Source organism: Haliaeetus leucocephalus, unplaced genomic scaffold (genome assembly GCF_000737465.1).
Source record: "Haliaeetus leucocephalus isolate CR32 unplaced genomic scaffold, Haliaeetus_leucocephalus-4.0 Scaffold223, whole genome shotgun sequence".
NCBI classification, from domain to species: Eukaryota; Metazoa; Chordata; class Aves; order Accipitriformes; family Accipitridae; genus Haliaeetus; species Haliaeetus leucocephalus.
The window spans coordinates 302,962-321,114 of NW_010972659.1; the positions used below are offsets into that span (position 1 = coordinate 302,962).

At 54.0% G+C, this 18,153-nt stretch overlaps 1 protein-coding gene across 1 annotated transcript; it reads right to left on the reverse strand.

The window, feature by feature from the left end:
• Positions 1 to 521: 521 nt before the first annotated feature.
• Positions 522 to 14,522, reverse strand: ITGB2 (integrin, beta 2 (complement component 3 receptor 3 and 4 subunit)). Its single transcript, XM_010566977.1, has 16 exons — positions 14,388 to 14,522; positions 7,661 to 7,727; positions 7,215 to 7,303; positions 6,762 to 6,945; positions 6,402 to 6,572; positions 5,917 to 6,158; positions 5,452 to 5,607; positions 5,154 to 5,249; positions 4,921 to 5,010; positions 4,449 to 4,589; positions 4,001 to 4,185; positions 3,046 to 3,290; positions 2,561 to 2,780; positions 2,188 to 2,393; positions 1,909 to 2,075; positions 522 to 1,621 (listed from the first exon to the last, which is right to left on the reverse strand). Exons 2-16 carry the CDS (start codon positions 7,722 to 7,724, stop codon positions 1,556 to 1,558), a joined length of 2,322 nt encoding a protein of 773 aa, XP_010565279.1. The 5' UTR covers positions 7,725 to 7,727; positions 14,388 to 14,522; the 3' UTR covers positions 522 to 1,555.
• Positions 14,523 to 18,153: the final 3,631 nt, after the last annotated feature.

An 18,153-nucleotide genomic window follows, 5' to 3' on the forward strand; every position in this document is an offset into this window, starting at 1 on the left:
GATAGTACTGGGGGGAGTATCAGACACACTTTCCTTCTTACCTTGCCCTAGACCCTCACAGTCACTGTTGAAGACAGCAAAATGGCCCAAATTAACCCCTGATCTGATGCAGTACAGCCACTTTTGTTTAAGGTGGTTTACATAGATCTGCCAGCAGATGGGCAGGGACAAGAACTACTTTGCATCATTTAGTGAGTCATTCTTGGCTTGTAGGGGAGCACCTTTCAGGACATAGATGGCAAATTAGTGTAGAAGACAGTTTGTTCCTCTGGCCAGCATCTTTCCCAGGCACTGTATCTATGGGAGATGCTGGCAACAATGACAGGATTTTGCTGTAGTTTTTCCAATGAACACTTCAGCTGCTGCCCTTGCACCTGATTCTTAGCAGGACAGATGTATTTACTTTATATATTAACTTTTATTAACATTAAATCTCTTCAGAGAGCAAATGAAGATGTGACATAATACAGCTATATGCAAGTTATTTCCAAATTTAAAGCAAATATGGAATTGTACCGCTATTTCACAGGAATGACCCACAACTTAAGAAAAATTAGCTGCTGTGCATGGTTTGGAAAAGTGCTGGGCTGGAGATGCTCACAGTACCGCTTCTGCATGCCAGGCCCTCAGCAAGTCTTGCAGAGCAGGAAAGAGATCTAGCTGTGGGGGTGGTAGAAGAAGCTGTGGCAGAGCTGTGAGCTGCAGGCAATGTTTCACGTGCTCAGTGCCAATGTTTCATAGTACAAACACAGTTGCTCTGTTGCCTCCTAGACATGCAGAGGGCTCAAGGCCTGGCGGAGGTAAGCCAAGCTTGCAGGAGCCCAAGCAGAACCTTGCCCGAGGTAGGTCTGAGAGGGGAGTGACAGCAGAAAGCAGCTGATGATTTGGAAAAAAGATTCAGTGCATGTTCCCTGACTGCTCTTCCTCTCCAGGTGCAGGTGCTTACTAGCCCTTAGGGCCCATCATCTCACTGCAACCTCCAAAGCAGACCGCCAGCCTGGAGGACCCTCCATGTCCAACTCAGCAGTGAGTGCTTTAGAAACCAGTGCAAACATAGTGGTAGAGACCGGTGCAGCAGGAGAAGGCATGAAGCAGCCTGGGAGCAGATTCTGCTAGATTAGAAGGGAAATGGCAGTTTTGAAATCCCAGCTCCAAATCAAAGCTGGAAGAACAGTGGGCACTCAGCTGGTTTTGGGGCTTGGTGTCCAAGACTCCTGCCAGAAGGCAAAGTTAGCATCAAGAGCTGAGGCAGCTGGTAACCAGTACAGGAGCTATTGCTTGTGCCCACTGGTGAGGCCTGCTCTGCAAAAACAGACGGCAAAGCTGTGTCTGTTCCCTTCTCCCAGCTCCACTAGCCCAACAGTCAAGGGGTGCGCCAGGAGACAGGCGTGGTACAGCCCCTGAGCCAGCGCCTGATGTGCTGGTGGCCTCCTGGAAGAAGGGAACAAACCAACAGGATAAAAAAGAGAAGGTGGGAGCCTTAGTTTGAGATTTTCTTAGCTTGCCGTTTCCTTATTCAACAGTGGATCCTAGCACTGCCGGGCATTGCTCCGCTTCATTGCCCGTTAAACCTGGGGTTCACGACTGTGGTGGTGGCACTCTTGAAGAGGGGGTTATCAGCCTGGAGGGAGAGAGGTGAGAGGCCCATGTGGTTGTGCCATATTGGATTTTCAGCAGAGCATTACCCACCCCGCCCCTCCCAATGTTGACAGTGCAGACAGCATTGGCAGAAGAGCCCACAGGCTGCTTTAGCCCCCTGCAAAATCCAGCCGGGCTGTGAAATCAGCCAGTGGGGAGGGCTCAGGTCTGCCATGGCTGCCTCTGGAGAGGATGTCCCCTCCAGGTGTCCCCAAAACATGTACGTGAACATCCCAGCACACCCCCACCGCTGCGGACGGGCTCTCTTACGTCGTTCCACTTGGCCTTGGACTTCTCCTTCTCGAACCGGCGGTATTCCCGGCGGTCAAACAGCTCCGTCAAGAGCCGCCAGATCAGCAGGAGCACCAGGCCGATGAGGGCCACGCCGGCCACGGTGCCACCCACGATCAGTGCGATGTTGGGAGGCTCTGGGCACTCTGCAGGGCAGACAGACGGCGTCCAGCTGCAGCCCCTGGCAAGGCAGCGAGGCCGCTGCGGCAGAGCCGGCAGCCCACCTGCAGAGGGGCAGAAGGAGCAGGGCTGGGGTACCTTTTTCAGGATCGACAGCGATGGTGTAAATCTCCTCGCCGTCCTCCTGGACCATGCGGAAGGAGATCCAGCAGTTTTGGGAGTCCTTCTCCCTGCACTGTCTGCTCACCCCCGTCAACTTCTGGGTCACCTGGATGTTAGGGCAGGCCTGGGAGCAGTTCTTCTCGAAGGGGCCACTCAGGAACGCCTTGCACTCCACGCAGGAGCTGCAAAACAGGCAGCCACAGCTCACCTCTGCAGGGGCAGAGGCCCTCTCACCTGGCTTTGGCTGTGGCTGGGCCCTGCCCAAGCACAGGCAGGGCTTGCCTGCCCCTGTCCGCGAGGTGGGGGGATCCCCCGCCGCCCCCATGCTGCCTCCGCGCATGTCACTCACACGTATCTGCCACAGGGCGAGGGGCAGCCGGGGCAATCCTGGCAGAAGGGGGGCTGGTATCCGTCCCGGCACTGGCAGCGGTTGCAGTGGCAGGTGCCGCGGTGGCTGCACTCATTGCGGCGGGAGTTCAAGCAGCCGTCCGTCGACTTCCTGCACTGGCAGGCGCTGCCCTGGTACCCGGGTGTGCACTTGCACTCCCCGCAGTCGCATTTCCCACGGTCTGCAGGGGGAAGACCTTTCAAACCAGGATCCTACAGAGAGCGAGGTCACCCTCCCTCTGCCCGTCCTTGGAGAGCATCACCCACCCTGCACTCTGCATGCCATCCTCCGTGGGATGGTTGAGGAGGTCCTGCAGGTTGGTGCGGTGGGACCCAGGACCCCCAAACCCACCCGCTTGGGCTTTGGCAGGGAAAGGCAGCATCTCCCATGGGATTTAATTTTCTAAACGGTGCCCCGGTGGAGAACCCATCATGCAGATGCATCACCTTTGCCACCACAGGGAGAGCCGTTGTGAAACTCGCAGTTCATGTTGTCGCACTCGCAGAAGGTGCCGTAGATCTGCTTGTCAGGCACGTCGCTGGTGTGGCAGATGCACTGCCCACACACGCAGTCCCCCAGCCCCGAGCAGATGACCGAGCTGTTGTCCTTCCGGCAGCTGCCCTCCAGCTCCTTGCTGGTCTTGCCTTTGGTTTCGCATTCGCAGTTCTTCCCCGTGTAGCCTGAATTGCAGCTGCCGTCAAAGGAGAGGAGCAAGCCCAGGTCAGCGGCCACAAGAAATGCCATGGGGCATGTGCGGGGCCCAGACCTCAGCCAAAGCAGAGCAAATCTGGGACTGCCTCACTGAAGACCAGCCACGGCATATTGGTGCTAACTCCATGCTGGAGTGGGGTGGCTCACTCGGAGAAAAACTCAGAAATGCTGTTCTTCCCCCAGTCGTATTTACAACACCAAATGGTTGCCCAGAAATTATTGTTATACTTATAATTTCCAAACCCTTGCCAAGGAGATCTGAATATTTCCTGAGGAAACCCAGCCTCTTCCTCTCCCTGTCACTGAGGCATCATGAAGCAAAAACTGCACTTAAAGACCTGCGTGAACTGCAGCCCAGAAGTGGGATTTTGAGAGATTTCTACAGAAATCAGTGTCTGCTCAATAGGTGGGTTGGTGGATGGTTGGATAGTTGGATGGATGGGTGGATAGTTGGATGGACAGGTGGGTGGGTGGGTGGATGCCCTTAGGAAAGCAGCAGAGGCTCCACCAACAGAAGAGAGAGCTCATTGTGTCTCCTGCCTCCGTGAACATAGTCCACCTCTCTGAATAAGAAAACTGGTGCAAAGCTGCAGAGCCAAGCCCTCGGCTCGGCCTCATGACCCTCTCCCAGCAGCTCCCCAGCTCTGGCAGCATTTGAAATAAATACTGTTTTGAGAGGACAGCACATACCTGCAGATCCCACAGACAATGCTGCCTTTCCCACTGCAGGCAGTTGGGTCAGGTTGCTCGCTGCAGTTGCAGTTGCAGTTGCTGTCGAGGTGGACAGTGAGGGTGTCTGTGAAACCCAGCGGCCGGATGGTGAAGGACTGGCTTTTGATGCACTCCTTGGCCGTGACCTTCACTTTGAAGGTGACCTAGAAAGTGCAGAGTGAGAAAGGGAAGGGCCAGAGGCCATCAGGCAGCTTCAGCAATCGGATGGTGGTATCAGCCCCAGGCTGAGCACATGCACATCCAGCACAATGGAGGTTCCCCCCATCCTGCAGCATTTTGGACTCTCTTGGCATTAAATTCATGTAAACAGAAAGCCTGAAACAACAGGCTGGGTTCCTGCTGTTAAACAGGATGGGCATCATTAACCTTGCGAACTGCGGGGCGTTCCCCGTGCGGGGGAATATACCTCATCATTGATCTTGACATTGTCGCACTCCCCTCTGGCTGCATCCAAGATGACCTTGTCCTTACTGCATATGGAGTCATATTTGACATCTAGGACGTCTGGCAGGGTGGAGTGGTCCAGGATGATCCGTGAGGAGAGGTTCTGTGGGGAAATGGTGGAGACAGTGCCATCAGTCCAAGAGGAGACCAGAGCAAGGGGGTGTGGGATTGCAGGTCAGGGCTTCCCTCCAGCCCAGGGGATAGGGGCAGGGAGCACCCCAGGCTGGGGACTCAGCTGCCTGGGGTCGTTCTGGAAAGGCAGAAGCATTGGAGAGGCAGGAACCTCTTGCTTGCTGTGGGTGGAGGGCGTCAACATGTCCTGCACTCAAAGCCCTGGTCCCAGCTGCTCTCTGACAGTGAGGACACATGATGGAAACCTTTGCCTGCTCGGAGCCCTGCCAGACAGGTGAAACACAGCCTCCTCCAGCACTTACATTGTAGGCCACCTGGATGAGTTCAATGATGTTGCTGGAGTCCTCGTTCAGCTCTCCCACTGCCGACTTTGGGATCATCTCACTGAGTTTCTGCCAACAGAGAGCGAAGAGGTGAGCGGTCCCCCCCGCCATGTGATGGCAGAGCAGGGGGCAGCGGCAGGAGGACACACACAGCTGTTTCTGTCCTCCTGGGGAGGGATGGGAGGCACCTGGACCATCTGAAGTCCCCTTACCTTGTAAACATCCACCATCTTACTGGTGACAGCAAAAATGGGCTGAATGTTGTTTTCAGCAAGTTTCTGGACCAGCTGGCCGACAGACGGGTAGTCCTAGGTGGGGAGAAGGATGCCGCATTGAGTGCCATCTCCCCCACCAGCAGAAGGGTGGACAGTTTGGGTTTCATCGCCCAAATTATGGTGATTATGGTGACCCTGTGGTCTCAGCAATAGGCTTTTTATGTGATTTTTTTCTTCTGCCCCAGGGGAACGAGGCTGAGGGTGCAGAGCTGCTGAGCAGCCCCTGGGTACTTACAAACTCGTTGCTCTTTTTGTACATATTGTCCTCCAAGTGGCACTGGCCATCATTGGGCGTCAGGATGGCCCCAAGCTTGCCGTCACCAGCGAAGTGGAAGCCGTCATCAGTAGCATACACCAGCAAGCGGGTCACATTGCGCCAGCCTATCAAGTCCTGCAAGTGGCACAGAGACCTGTCCCTGAGCGGGGCTGGCAGGACAGTGCCAGCGGGCATGGTACAGCCCTTGCCAAAGTCTTGTGTCAGCCACAGTGTGGGGCAGGGGGCAGGGGGGAGGTGGGTTACAGGAGATCAGAGTCAGGAGGCTCTGGGGTAAGGTGCTCTCTTGTACACTCCCTCCCCAGAGTAACCTGCTCTGCTGCTGAATCAGGACTTATATACAATGGGCTTCCAGAGCCCACCTGAAGAGGGGCAGAGCCACCTCCTGAGGGACAGTCCGTGAGCGAGGCGGATGCAGGGACTCACCCCGCACACCGCTGCCTGCATCATGGCATCCAGCCCCCCCTCGGGGGCATCCAGGTTCCCTGAGATTAATTGCTTCCCCACTTCGCTCTCAAACTTCTTGGCATTGTCAGTCAGCGAGAGGATGTGTTTGAAGGCGAAGGGCGGCTGGCATTTCTTGTCCTTGTTGGGGCAGGGGTTCTGCAGCTTCTCGGGGTGCGTGTTCACAAAGGGCAGCACCGTCTTGTCCACAAAGGAGCCAAACCCTAGGGCATCCAAAACTGCAGCGTCAGGGGCACGAGCAGCGGGGACCAGCAGGCATTGCTGCAGCACACGGCGTGGACAATCTGCTGGCCCCTGTGTACGTGTCCACGTCCCTTGCCCTGGCACACTCTCCAGCCTGGCAGAGGACGGGTCACGCTGCTCGCTACCTGCAACCCATTCCAGCTGTGTGGCTCTTCCCAGCAGCAAACAGCTATGCCAGGGTCTCATGCCAGAGACAGGCTCACCTATGCGGCGAGAAGGGGTGGTACTCTCCAGCGCCCTGAGCAGCTCCCCTCCCAGCTTCTTCACCTTCTCCAGGTCATCCAGCATGGAGTAAGAGAGGTCCATGAGATAGTAGAGATCAATGGGGTACCCCATGGCACGGCGAAACTTCACCTCAAATACAGCAGGCTGGCCTGTCGATGGGGATGCTGGGATCAGCTGCTGTGCTGTGGCTCACATCTCACCCCACTGCCCATGCCCCACTGGGATCCTCCTCTCTTTTGGAAGAAAAGGGGAGGAAATGCGGGCTGCGACATGCCACTGCATCCCAGGTGAGCCTGGGGGTGAGCAGAAGGGTGTTGGGGATGCCAGGCAGACCATACCTATCCTCAGTTTCAGGTGCACCTCCTGGGGAGTCAGCTGTGTGTCGCTGCTTAAGGGACTGTTCTGTGTTATTTTAATGCTGTTGACTGGAAACTCAATCTCATTGCGCAGGCATCCCCTCTGCTGCAGCTGCTCCATGGTGTCACAGCGGATGGAGTCTGGCTCACCAGCTTTGGTGAAACTCTGCATGTTGCAACATCAGTGGGGAAAAAAAATCAGAGGAGCAGGAAGTGAATGGGCTTGTTACAAGACAACCCAGCTCCCAAACCAGTTCTCCACGGTATTGATTGAAGGGTCCTGTCTGTCAGATCCCTCCTGGCCCCATCCACCACGCAGGACATGAAACACTCCCATGATGCAGGCTCCCCCCTCCACCACAGGCAGAGCCGGGTGGGCAAGATGACCATCCCACTGCCTGTGAGCTGACTGTACAAGAGGCTCTGTGGACCTACCGGCTTCTTGCACCAGGCGCAGCCGGGACCGGACTGGATGCAGTCCTTGCACGTCCCCACCTTGATCTTGGGGCACTCCATGGCAAAGGCTGAAACAGAGAGAAGACAGAGTTGATGTGGGGGGCACTGAGGGGAGGCCAGTCTGCAGCAGCGGCAGCCACAGGGTGCTCTGACACCCAGCACCAGGCACCCATACTGTCCTGAGCCCACCCTGCCTATAAAACCCATGCTGGAGGCCCTGGCAGGGTCCTCACCTGCCTTGCTGTCTCTCAGCTGGGCTGGCTCGAGTTAAGTCCAGATCCCAGGAAATGCAGGATCTGGCCCTTGCATGCAACTCAATGCCATGTTCCCACTGCTGTTGGCCAGCATTGGGTTCCCTCCCCCTATTTCACCGCCCGCATAAGGTGCCGGGAGGAAGGCAGTGAGGAAAGGCAGGTCGGGCTCACCTGTTGTCACCAGCAGCAGCACCCAGGTCACTGCCAGCAGCCAGAGGCAGCAGTCACGGGACATTTTCTGCAAGACAAAAAGCATCCCTGTGACTGCCTGGTGCACGGCAGTCACAGGGAAGGGAGCCCTCGAACCCTACAGAAAGTGGCTGCAGAGGACAGTGGCCCCAGGAGGACATGTCCTTCCCGCAGCTGTCCCACTGTGGGCAGAGCCTGAGAGCGTGACCCTGCTGCAGCCCCAGGAGTCGGGCAGCCGGGGCCAGGGCATCCACCCCGGGTGAGTGAGCTGACTCAGGACGGGTCCTTGCATGGTCTTACAAAAATACATTGGTTTCCAACAAACATAGCTTTTGGACTCAATGTGGAAGTCAGCAGAGCAGGAACTTGCACCATATCGCTATGCATGCAGCTGAACTGCTGCAAAGCTTGATGTAGTATCTATTCAGACTCTTCTACCTATATGATTATATCTATGTAACAGTGGAAAATCTCAAGCACTGCATTTAGTTTTTGCTAGATGTGAGTTTTTTCAGCTTCTGTGTCAAGCTATATTTGGATGGAAACTGGAATCAAAATTAACAAAAGGATTATTTCTATTAATTAACTAGCATGGTGTGATAGATACATGGAAAAGAAAGTTTCTTACTACTTGCTTTACATTTAACTGATTCATCAAGGAAATGAAATATTTCATGTAGTGAATTAATATAAGTTTTCCTGCCGGGGATTTCCAACAAGCGAGGGTTTCCAACATCATGACGTGCGTGACTGACATCCTAGGAGAGCCGCAGTTCCATCTCTGAGGGAAGTGGAGAGGCTGGCTCGCACTGCGTGGTGAGGTCCAGCCTGCCGGTGTGGCAACCATCAGGCTGGCTCTTGCACAATGTGTGGGGTGAGGAAGAAGGACAGGGTGCTGGAGTCAGACCCGCATGGGACAGGGGGGGCCAGGATGTGATGCCATGGCTGTGGGCTCTGACTCAGGGGCTGGGGAGGTGGCTGCACATTTCTTACCAGCATGCAGGGAAGGACTCCCAGCACATCATCCAAACCCCACAAGCACTTGCTATCCTCAGTTACACCAGCGTTTTGGAGCATGATAGAGACCCTGTTCTTCACAAGTATGTTCTCACAGTGCTTGTTCTAGCTGCTCGCACTACTCGCTTCTTGCCCCAAAGCACATCTGCTGATGCCAGAAATTTATGCTATCCATAAAGTTGGCTAAATCGCTCTTGGGGAGCAATTTTTCAGCGTTCTTCCTGTGGTGTCAATGAGATCATGTTCATTAATGCCATCTTTTCTCACAAAGCCTTCCTCCCCAGCACAGCCCTGGAGGAAAACCCAACAGAGTAGCAGCCTTGCACCATGGATGCACACGGGGAAGTGAGAAAAGAGGAATTTGTTAAAAGAAGAAAAAGGAATAAGAAAGCACAAAGGAACAACAAACAAAATACCCTTTTTAGCAATATTAGACACAGCATCTGAAAAACAGGTCATTGGTTTTGAAATAGTTCTGATGCTGCTCTGAGCAAGAAAACAACCACTCCCTGGCTCCTGCCAACTTGGCACAAAGTGCCATCACTCCTTTCCGTGAACCTCCCGAATTAACAGCTCAGAGTGAAATGGAAACATGAAAACAAGAGAAACCTTCAAAAGGCACTGAGGCCAGGTTAGTATGTAGGGCTGCTCAGATCCCCTTCTAAGACGTCAGGATGTCCTTTCTTAGCTCGGCAGCCTCTGTAAGATACCAGACAAGCAAAGGATGACACTGGTCAGCCTTGAAAGAAGGTCTGGTCTCCTCCCAAGGGCAGAAGGAAGGTCTAGGTGCATCAATGGGTGTCATTTCAGTGACATTTCTGCAGTGAGGTTTGGTGCCCAGCTGTAGTATGGACTTGGAGATGTGGCAGGACCGCTAAGGCTGGTTGCCACCATTGCTTATAGCAGGGGTCATCTGGATATGAGGGTTTGCAACCTTGGGAACCCCAGCCTGCCCTGGAGCCAGCCTCCCCGGCACCGCATGACTGCACAGGCAACAAGAGGTACCTCTGTGGTCACCGGTCATACCCTGATGGTGAACTGGCCCAGGAGCTCACTCTGCCGTGACTGGCCCAAGACCATCCTGTGGTGGGTGGACAGAGCCCTTCTTCACAAAGGCGTCCTCTGCAAGTCCCTTTCCACCACCACAGTCCACCTTGGTAAGTTTTTAAGGGCATCGTTTATCGTCACATCTGCAACACCCCTGCCTGCATGATATGCACTTGCTGTGCTCAGCTGGCCCAACACATTTTTGTCACCTCCAAACTCTGCAAGCACTGTTTGAGCTTGTAGACAACAGGTACAAACTCTTAAAGTAAAAAAAAAAAAAAAAAAAGAAAAATGTCTTAACAGTAAAAGCTCTTATCAAGGCAGGGTGGATACCAGATCCTTGTTGGACCCTCCTGGGTGCACCTTGCTGGGAAATGATTTTGCTCACTTATTTGGGCTGTGACACTCTGTGACCGGGATACACCCAGTGACCTGTGCCAGCCCAACCTGAGAGGTCCTCCAAGACCAAAATCGTACTCCAAGGCACAGCTGGGTCCTTCCTGACCACATTTGCTGTACTCTTAGCTGTATTCACACTCTTCATTTGGTATTGATCGCTGCTTGCATCTGCTTTGCTGCACATGTCTAGTTAATTGGTAGTGCCCTGGGGATGCTGAAAATAGTGTGAGCTCATATTTCTGCAACCCCCCCCCCCCCAAAACAGGGCCAGGGAAATAGGTTTTTGCCCAGCAAGAGCTGTCACTGCCGGCAGGAGGGAAAAGCGGCTCCCGCCCTTGTTTCCTGTAGCACTTAGCTGATTGACACCCTAAATGTGCCTATTTAGGCTCCAGCTCTTTTACAAGCTAGAAGTTCCCACGTGGGCTGTGGGGACCAAACCTGCAGGCTGGATGAGCTCCTGCCATCCCACCTGCCCAATGTTTCCAATGAGTTTAACTCCTGCTGCCATGCCAAGGTGTGGGGTGGCAATGGGGTGGACCGAGGCTCTGCAAGCTCCTCATCCTTGCTGGAGGTTAGAGGTTCCTGCTTATAGGCTCATCTCATAAAATAGAGCAAGTTTCCACTTAAAACTGGATTAAAAAAAGTTCCCAAACCCCAGAAATAAAGCAGGAACCTCAACATACACCCTGCTCTGGCTGCTGTGGAGTTTTGTAATGTAGGGTTCATTTTGTGGGCTGGATTTGGATGCCTTTCTAATCCCCAAAGTTGTTTCTCTCCCTTGTCATGAGAACGTAAAGCACACCCTGATACTAGGGGAAAGCAGCAGCAGAAAGCTCACTACTTCTTTTCTTCTGCTGTGGAGGGAAGTTATTCACTCGTATGTGGGTGGTTGAGTGTATACGTGACGTAGGGTGACTTTCAAAGAGAACAAATGGGGCTTCTGCTTTTGTCTGGCGCCTTACAGTGTTCAGGGGAGGGGAAAGCAGGTTTTTGGTCTGACTCTCTGCATTAGCAGGGCCCAGACAAAGGCCTCAGTAGCATTTTCTCCAACCCCCTTGACAATGCCTTTGGCTCAGTCCCAGACTTTGCACTGCTACCACCAGTCCTAGGTGCTCCTCTCCTGGGTGTGCTCTGCCTGGGATGCTGGGATTTTTTTCCTCTTTTTCATCAATTAGGGCAAGCAGGGGGATGCACATAGTCCATCCTTCTGCCCTGGTGTGAAGGAGCAGAACCGCAGAGCTTTACAACCCCTTCATCATGGGCTGGGGAGCAAGGTGCTGAGACCGAGTGTCCTGGCTAGGGGCAGGTCAAGTTGGCATCAGGCTCTGCTTCCTGGCCAGGGCTGCATGGTGGCATCAGAGGGAGAAGGCTGCACCCCGGGACCAGGCTCCTCCTTGGCCCTGAGTTCTGATCTTCCCATCACATGCCTCGGACGGCTCAGGACCAGAGCCCTGCTTCATCAGGAGCCCTTTGCGGAAGCCACCAGGGTATTCCACCTATGGAGCATCTCTTGCTTGCCATATGTTATATACTTGGCATGGCTCAGGCAGGGCAAGATGCTCATGAAGGGTCTGTGAGCCAGAAAATGTGAAGGTGGCCTCAGGGAAGGTGCACAAGGAAAGGGCTGGGTGCTGTCCTGCATGAGGGCAGGGAGCAAAGCTGGAGCACACCAGCCTTTCAGGGCACTGGGCATGCTGGGGGCTGTTGGTGGGATGGAGCAGGCTGCTGTGCAGCATGGAGGAACAAGTTAGGATTTATAAATAGGGCTGAAGGGGAAGTGTTGATGCTAGCGGCGATCTTGTTGCTATAAATAAGACAAGTGTTCAACAGCAGAGACGGGTCTTGCAGTCTGTTAGCCACAACTCCCCTTTAGTGCTTTGCCAAACATCTGTTTTCTTGAAAAACGGGAGGACGCGCTCTTGTGCCCAGTATCCCAGGAGGACTCCTGGGGGGTTTGCACCATCCGCCTGCAATGGTGAGGTGCCACTAGTGTCAGTGCTCGTGCCTTGGTGCCCCTGGGCACTTTCTCCACGCTCCCAAGCATCCCCGGTGCCGCATCACCATCATGCTATGACAGAGATGCCGGGTATCACACCCAGCAGTGCTGCTCCTTTCCCCCCTGCTCTGGGTGGCCCCAGACCCCATGCATGGGTGGTAAACCAGAGGAGCGGGATACAGCAAGGACGGGAGAGTGGATGTCACTTGACTTGTGGCCTTTTCTTCCATCACTTGCTTGTGGGATGCGGATAGTTCCCATCAAGGCAGGCCTGCTGGCTAAGACCCCCTCTGTGCAAAGTATCACAGTCAGTGTGTGTGTATACGTATTTTTATATATATATATATATATATATATATATGTTTTTTATATATATGTTTTATACATATATAAATTACAGAAAAAATATATAAATAAAAATAGAGAAAAGTATTTTTATACATATATATAGAGAGAAAAGAATATATTCCTATGTCCTATTATAGGAACTATAGTTCCTATAGGAACTATGTATATTTTATATGTATTTCCTTCCAGCAGCCTCCAGTGCCTGCAGAGGACGGGTGTGTGGGATGAGCACTCTCCCACGTGCACTAAGCCCCTGGCCCGTGGCATCCCTTGGCTCTGAGTGCTGAGGGTCCCTGGGTGCCCGTGGGACCCTCACCCTGCCCTGGGAGGGCAGGGGTTTGTGCTGTTGGGTCTCCCTGGATCAGAGCCCTGCTTGGGTAGGAAGGGGCTGCCCCACCGGCTGTCGTGCCCTGGGTAGCCTGGGATTTTTAAGAGCAGAGAAGCCATTTCTTATGTCTCATCTCCAGTGGGCATCACCCCTTGGCTGATCCCAGCAGGGATGCTGTGACGGCTGCTGGGTTTGCAGAGACACAGGACAGAGTCCTTGGGGCTGAGCAGGGACCCAGCGACCTGCCCGAGGGCAGAGCCCGTCCCCTGGAGCTGGGAGAACTCGTGCTTTGTGGGAGCAAAGGAGGGATCGCCCATCGCCACCAGCCCTGCGGTAACTCGAGTATGTCTTTCTCTGAGAAAACAAGTCACCCTGCACTGCGCTCTCCAGCATGCTGAGATCGCTTGCGATTGAAACAGCACTGGGATGAGGACAGAAAAAAAGTGCAAAACCACCGTGTGAAGCAGGATGTGACAGCCATGCCAGCGAAACGCACCATTTAAGGCCTTCCCACACCTTGCAGAAGCTGCATACCAGCATCCACGCCGGCCGCATAGTGCAACGCCTCTGCAAGTGTTCACGCCTTCACTTTTCACCTGCCTGGGAGGCTGGGAGCTGGGGCCGTGGCATTGGAAAAAGCATTGAAAACAGATGCCAGGCTGCCTTCCCTGACACCTGGGGTATGCCCCAGATTTTGTCTGCATCCGAGAGCCATGGGATTTTGCTCTCCTCCGGGTTAGCCTGCCCGCAGCCTCTGCTGCCTTTACTGCCACCACCAGGCATTTTCAGTGGTTGTCAGCAGAGTATTTAGTGTGTACAGCACACAGAGAGATGGAGAAGAGTGAGGGTCTCACCCCCTCTCCTAGCTCTTCTCCCAGGCCCACAGGGGCACAGGGACCCCCAGGAAGGTCCCTGCACCGGCATGCTGGCGGTGGCACCGCGATGAGCACCCCCCCGGCAGCCATCCCCACCGCCCTTGTGCCATGCTGCTGCGCCGGTTCCCTCTACCCCTCTGAGCCATCACACCCTGCAGTTGGCGGTGGGCGCTTGTACGGGATCCCAGGGGGAAGTGGGGGGTACCACGCGAGGAGCCGGTGCAGCCCCCAGCCCCAGTGCTTGCCCGGTGCTGCCGGCTGGGTACGCAGCCAGCACCGCTCTCCCCAGCGCCATGTGTGAGAGTGCAGGGGGAGTACGCTGCACCCCTCTCTGCTCTGCTTTCCAGGCCAATGCGGTGGCGAGGAAGGAGTTGTTGGGGGTCTGACACCCTCCCCCGCAATAACCACCTGCAGTTCCAGGCTTAATCCTACCTCCAAAAGCAAAAAACATTACAGACCAGGTAAGCTGTCTTTGCAAAGGCTGTGTAGACTGATTGCTGCGCCATGCCGCATGCTGCAGGGACACTGCACCGAGCTCCCTGAAGCCCATCTAAGGACTCAAGCGGCCAGAGGTTAGACGAGGAATTATAAAACAAATTCACTGGAAACACCAGAGCTACGAAACCGCCTTGTTGCCCAGCTGCCTCCCCACCCAGAAAGAGAAACAGAAGCAAAAAAAAATGGAGATGCTGCACTCACCTCGCATCAAGCCCTCTCCTCTGTCCCGTGCTCGGGCTGCGATGAGGATGGTCTCAGCTTCTCAAGCTTGGCTGGGAAAAGCAGCCAGACATCGGGAGCCTCGCAACGCACCCCAATCCTTCCTTCCTATTTCTGTCTTACAGTTGGCTGGGGCAGAAAGGAGGAAGTCGGAGCAGTGGCTGTGGGAGGGCGTGTTCCCCCCCAAACCCAACCAGCCCCATTCACGCCGGCCAAAGCCCTGCCAAAGCCCTGCCAAAGCCCTGCCAAAGCATCCTGCCCTGCAGGGATGGGGTGATCTCCTCCCTGGGCTACACTGGGGGGTCTCCAGCCCTCCCGCTGAGCACAGGAAAGGGACCCTAGCCAAAACCCGCCCTTTTTGCCCCACTTTTAACCTTTCACAGCACTGCTGGGGGCCAGCCCAGTCCCCCAGTAGGCAAATAAAGCTGGTAGTGGAGGAAACTGGTTCCTTTGGGAGCCATCGGTAGCACCTGGCTGAGAAGAAGACAGGGAGCTGGCTCCCCTCAGACTCTGGGTTGGGGTCTGAAATTTTTGTGTCGGGGCTCACTGCTGGGGTAGTGGGGCCTCCTTGTTTGGCAGACGATGCCAGCGCCGTTCTCACTGTGGCATAGGTCAGGGCTGTGTGGTTTTTTTTAAGCAGCCTTCAAATTTTGTTGTGCAGTCTGCAGTAACAGTATTTCCATGAGCAGAGAGGAACCGGCTCCTGGCAACTATCTCTTATGCTCTTTGGGGCACTAAAGTAAAAAAAAAAAAAAAAAAAAGTCATTTAGAAAAACATACAGGCTTGTAGATTTTTTTTAAAGATAGTTAACGTGAAGCTTTTGTTAATTGCTTTGTAGGTTCCCCTTCCAGCAAGCTAACATTGAGTGATCGTGATGCATTATAAGACACTGATGCAATTCACCTGCTGCTGTCTTACAGTTATGGAGCTGGGTGTATTTTTGCAGAAAGCAAAGAGAATCGCAGTGCTAGCAGCAAATTTCTGAGCCCTGACGAATGCTCCATGGGTTAGTGTTTTTATAAAAGAAGACAACAGAGCTCTGGCCTGGTTTCATTGCAGCCAGGCACCGGCCGTAGTGAGAAAGCATCATAACAATGCTTGCAGTGGGATGGGAGCGTTGGAGCCGCTATCGCCTGGCTGGAGTGGGATATGGCGGGGATGGAGCCTGAGGATGAGCCTGCTGGGAGCTGGGGTGCCCAACCCAGCTTGCTCGGAAAGCCTGGGTGGCTGCAGCTGGACACTGCAGTGCAGCCCCCAACCCTGGAACAGGTGGGCCAGGGTGGATGAAGCTGGGAAAACTTGGTGGGGGCTTCCTGCCAGCATTGCCGGTTGCAGATCTGGGGGAAGGAAGTGTGCTTGAGTAAGATGAGCTGTCGTAATTTTTCCTTTTGTATTGCATAAAGCCCTCATTGGGCTGCTCTTTTCTCTTCAATTGTTTTGCTGGGTTTGTCAAACCACTCTGCTCCCACTGACAAAAGGTCAAGGGAAGGGGATGGGGGAGCTGGGAGCCTCCTGAGCTGGAGCAGCAGGAGCAGAGTGAGTATACCATGGGTCCTTGTAGCCCAAAGCTGAAGCTTGCTGGTGTACTCCTAGTTCCTCCCGAGCTGTTCCTCATGCCCTCTTGCAGCTTTGGCTTTGAGTGGACATCCACGGCAAAGCACTGTCCCTAGCAATTCCCAGGGGACACTTGACACGTGTGTCCTCCACTTCCAGCATATCAGTGCTAGCCCGGCTATTTACTACCTGTATTGGCCAATGAGTAGTTACTTTTATGCTGTGTCCATGCTTTCACAACTGCACATGGGACAAGATGTCCAAGCAGAAGCAAACCAGGGCTGGAGCTGGCAGCATTAGGATGCTGGTGTCCAATCTCTCCTGCTCGCCTTGCCCTGCAGCCAGCAAAACCCATGCTCCTTCAGTGTGGGGTTCACTTGCTTGAGGTTTTAATCTTTGATATTTCCCAGTTTGGGAACAATGTCCTTTTTTTAGAGGATGTCTTTTTGTTTCTACATTTTGTTTCTCCTTGCTGCTGTTTAAGCCTGCTGCAAGTGAAGGGGGTGGGCATCTTTTGGAGACACATACATGCTTAGTCGTAGCATGTATGCTCCCCAACCCGACTGTACGCATTTTAAGCTGTTAAACATTCCTTTTTCTATTTTCTTTTAACCATATTTATTTTTATTAGTTCCTCTTTTTATTTTTACTAGAGTGGATTGTGTTGCCCCCACCAGCGACTGTGGGACAGTTGTGGTTTTTGCAGGATGCTCTTGAGCAGCCAGGGTGGGAAGCAGGGCATCCAGCTGGGCACTTGGAGCAGTTGTTCCCCCAGGTCATTGATTTTGGTGATCAGAGATGTCATTTTGGTGTTTTGCTCCTAAATGATGATCACCCAGCCTACAGCAGGGTAATGGAAGTTTTCCTGGTGTTATTTTCTATCCCTGATGAACATTAAATCTTCTCTGGTGTGTCCCAGCCACTGCCATACTGTGGCTGAACGAATGGCACAATGGGAGCGGGGATTTGGGAAGGCTGTGGGATCTCCATCCTCAGAGATATTTTTTATTTTCAACCTTCTAGTATTTGTACAGGGGTATGCTTGATTGTGAGCAGGTGCCTAAACAGGATGTGGCATCTTTCCAAGCAGCATCACCTTCCCATGGACCTCTCCCTGCATTTCCCCATGTCCTTGATACCCACGAGAGGGGTCACCAGCCACGCACTTGCGTGGCATGGCTTGCCTCGCATTCCTGTGCTGCCCACGCCGATCCACGCTCATCAACCCCTTGGCCGGCTGGGAGCAGCTGCCGCCCAGGTGATGGACTCATCAATGCTGGCCTTCCTGCTGGGAGCAGCTTGGCTTCCCCCGGCCTCGCTCATCTGTCTGCAAGCCAGGTCTGAACAAGGGACCTGGGGAAAAGGAAAAAGGAGCTTCAGTCGGCGTAGAGAAGTATGCGGCGGGAAGTTTGCCTTGCTTTAAGCAACCAGTTACCAGTGAACGCAACATTTGTCATTGTATTTTTTGTATTTTATTATTTTTTATTTTTTGAGTTTTCAAAAAAGCAGTGGAAAACGCTCCCCAGGGTAACTCTGAAGCAAGGAGGGGGGAGGCGATGTGAGTGCCTGGGGCTGCTCCCCACCATCAGGCCCTGGGAAACACAGCTCGGAGAGGGATGGGGAGGGCAGGGAAAGGCCCGGTGGGCACCCATCGGGGCTTTTTAAGAGCAAAACCACTGTGGTTCTCAAGGCTGGAGCTTTTCATTCACCTGGCGGGGAGAAGCGGCTTTGCATTTCACCCCCTTGTGTGCGTGGAAAGGTACAGCTAGGGCTGAGGCTGTTTGTTGGGGGTCTCCACCTGGGTCCACGACTGCACCATCAAACACATGCTCGGGCTCCACGGGGCCTCGTGAGGTATCTTCTGCTGTTGTGACTATGGAAATGATTTCTGGCAGGGAGTTTGACTTCCGTTTTCTGTCCTACCGTGGCATCCTGGTCTCTCTAGTGCTACCGAGATGCCCCAGCTCTTCCAGGGGCCTAGGCCAGGCTTTTAACTGTGTTGCAGTCTCTGGGTTTAACCTCAGCACACCTAAAGAACACCCTGGGGCTCTTTCCAGGAGCCACCTTCAGCAGGCTGCCTGTCCCCCTGCCAGCCTGAAGGCCACTAAGCCCCGGGCTGCCCATCAAAGCGGCGGGCGGCCGAACGCAGCCGTCCACGACGCCACCACTACGCTTCAGAGCCAACAGCCGCGG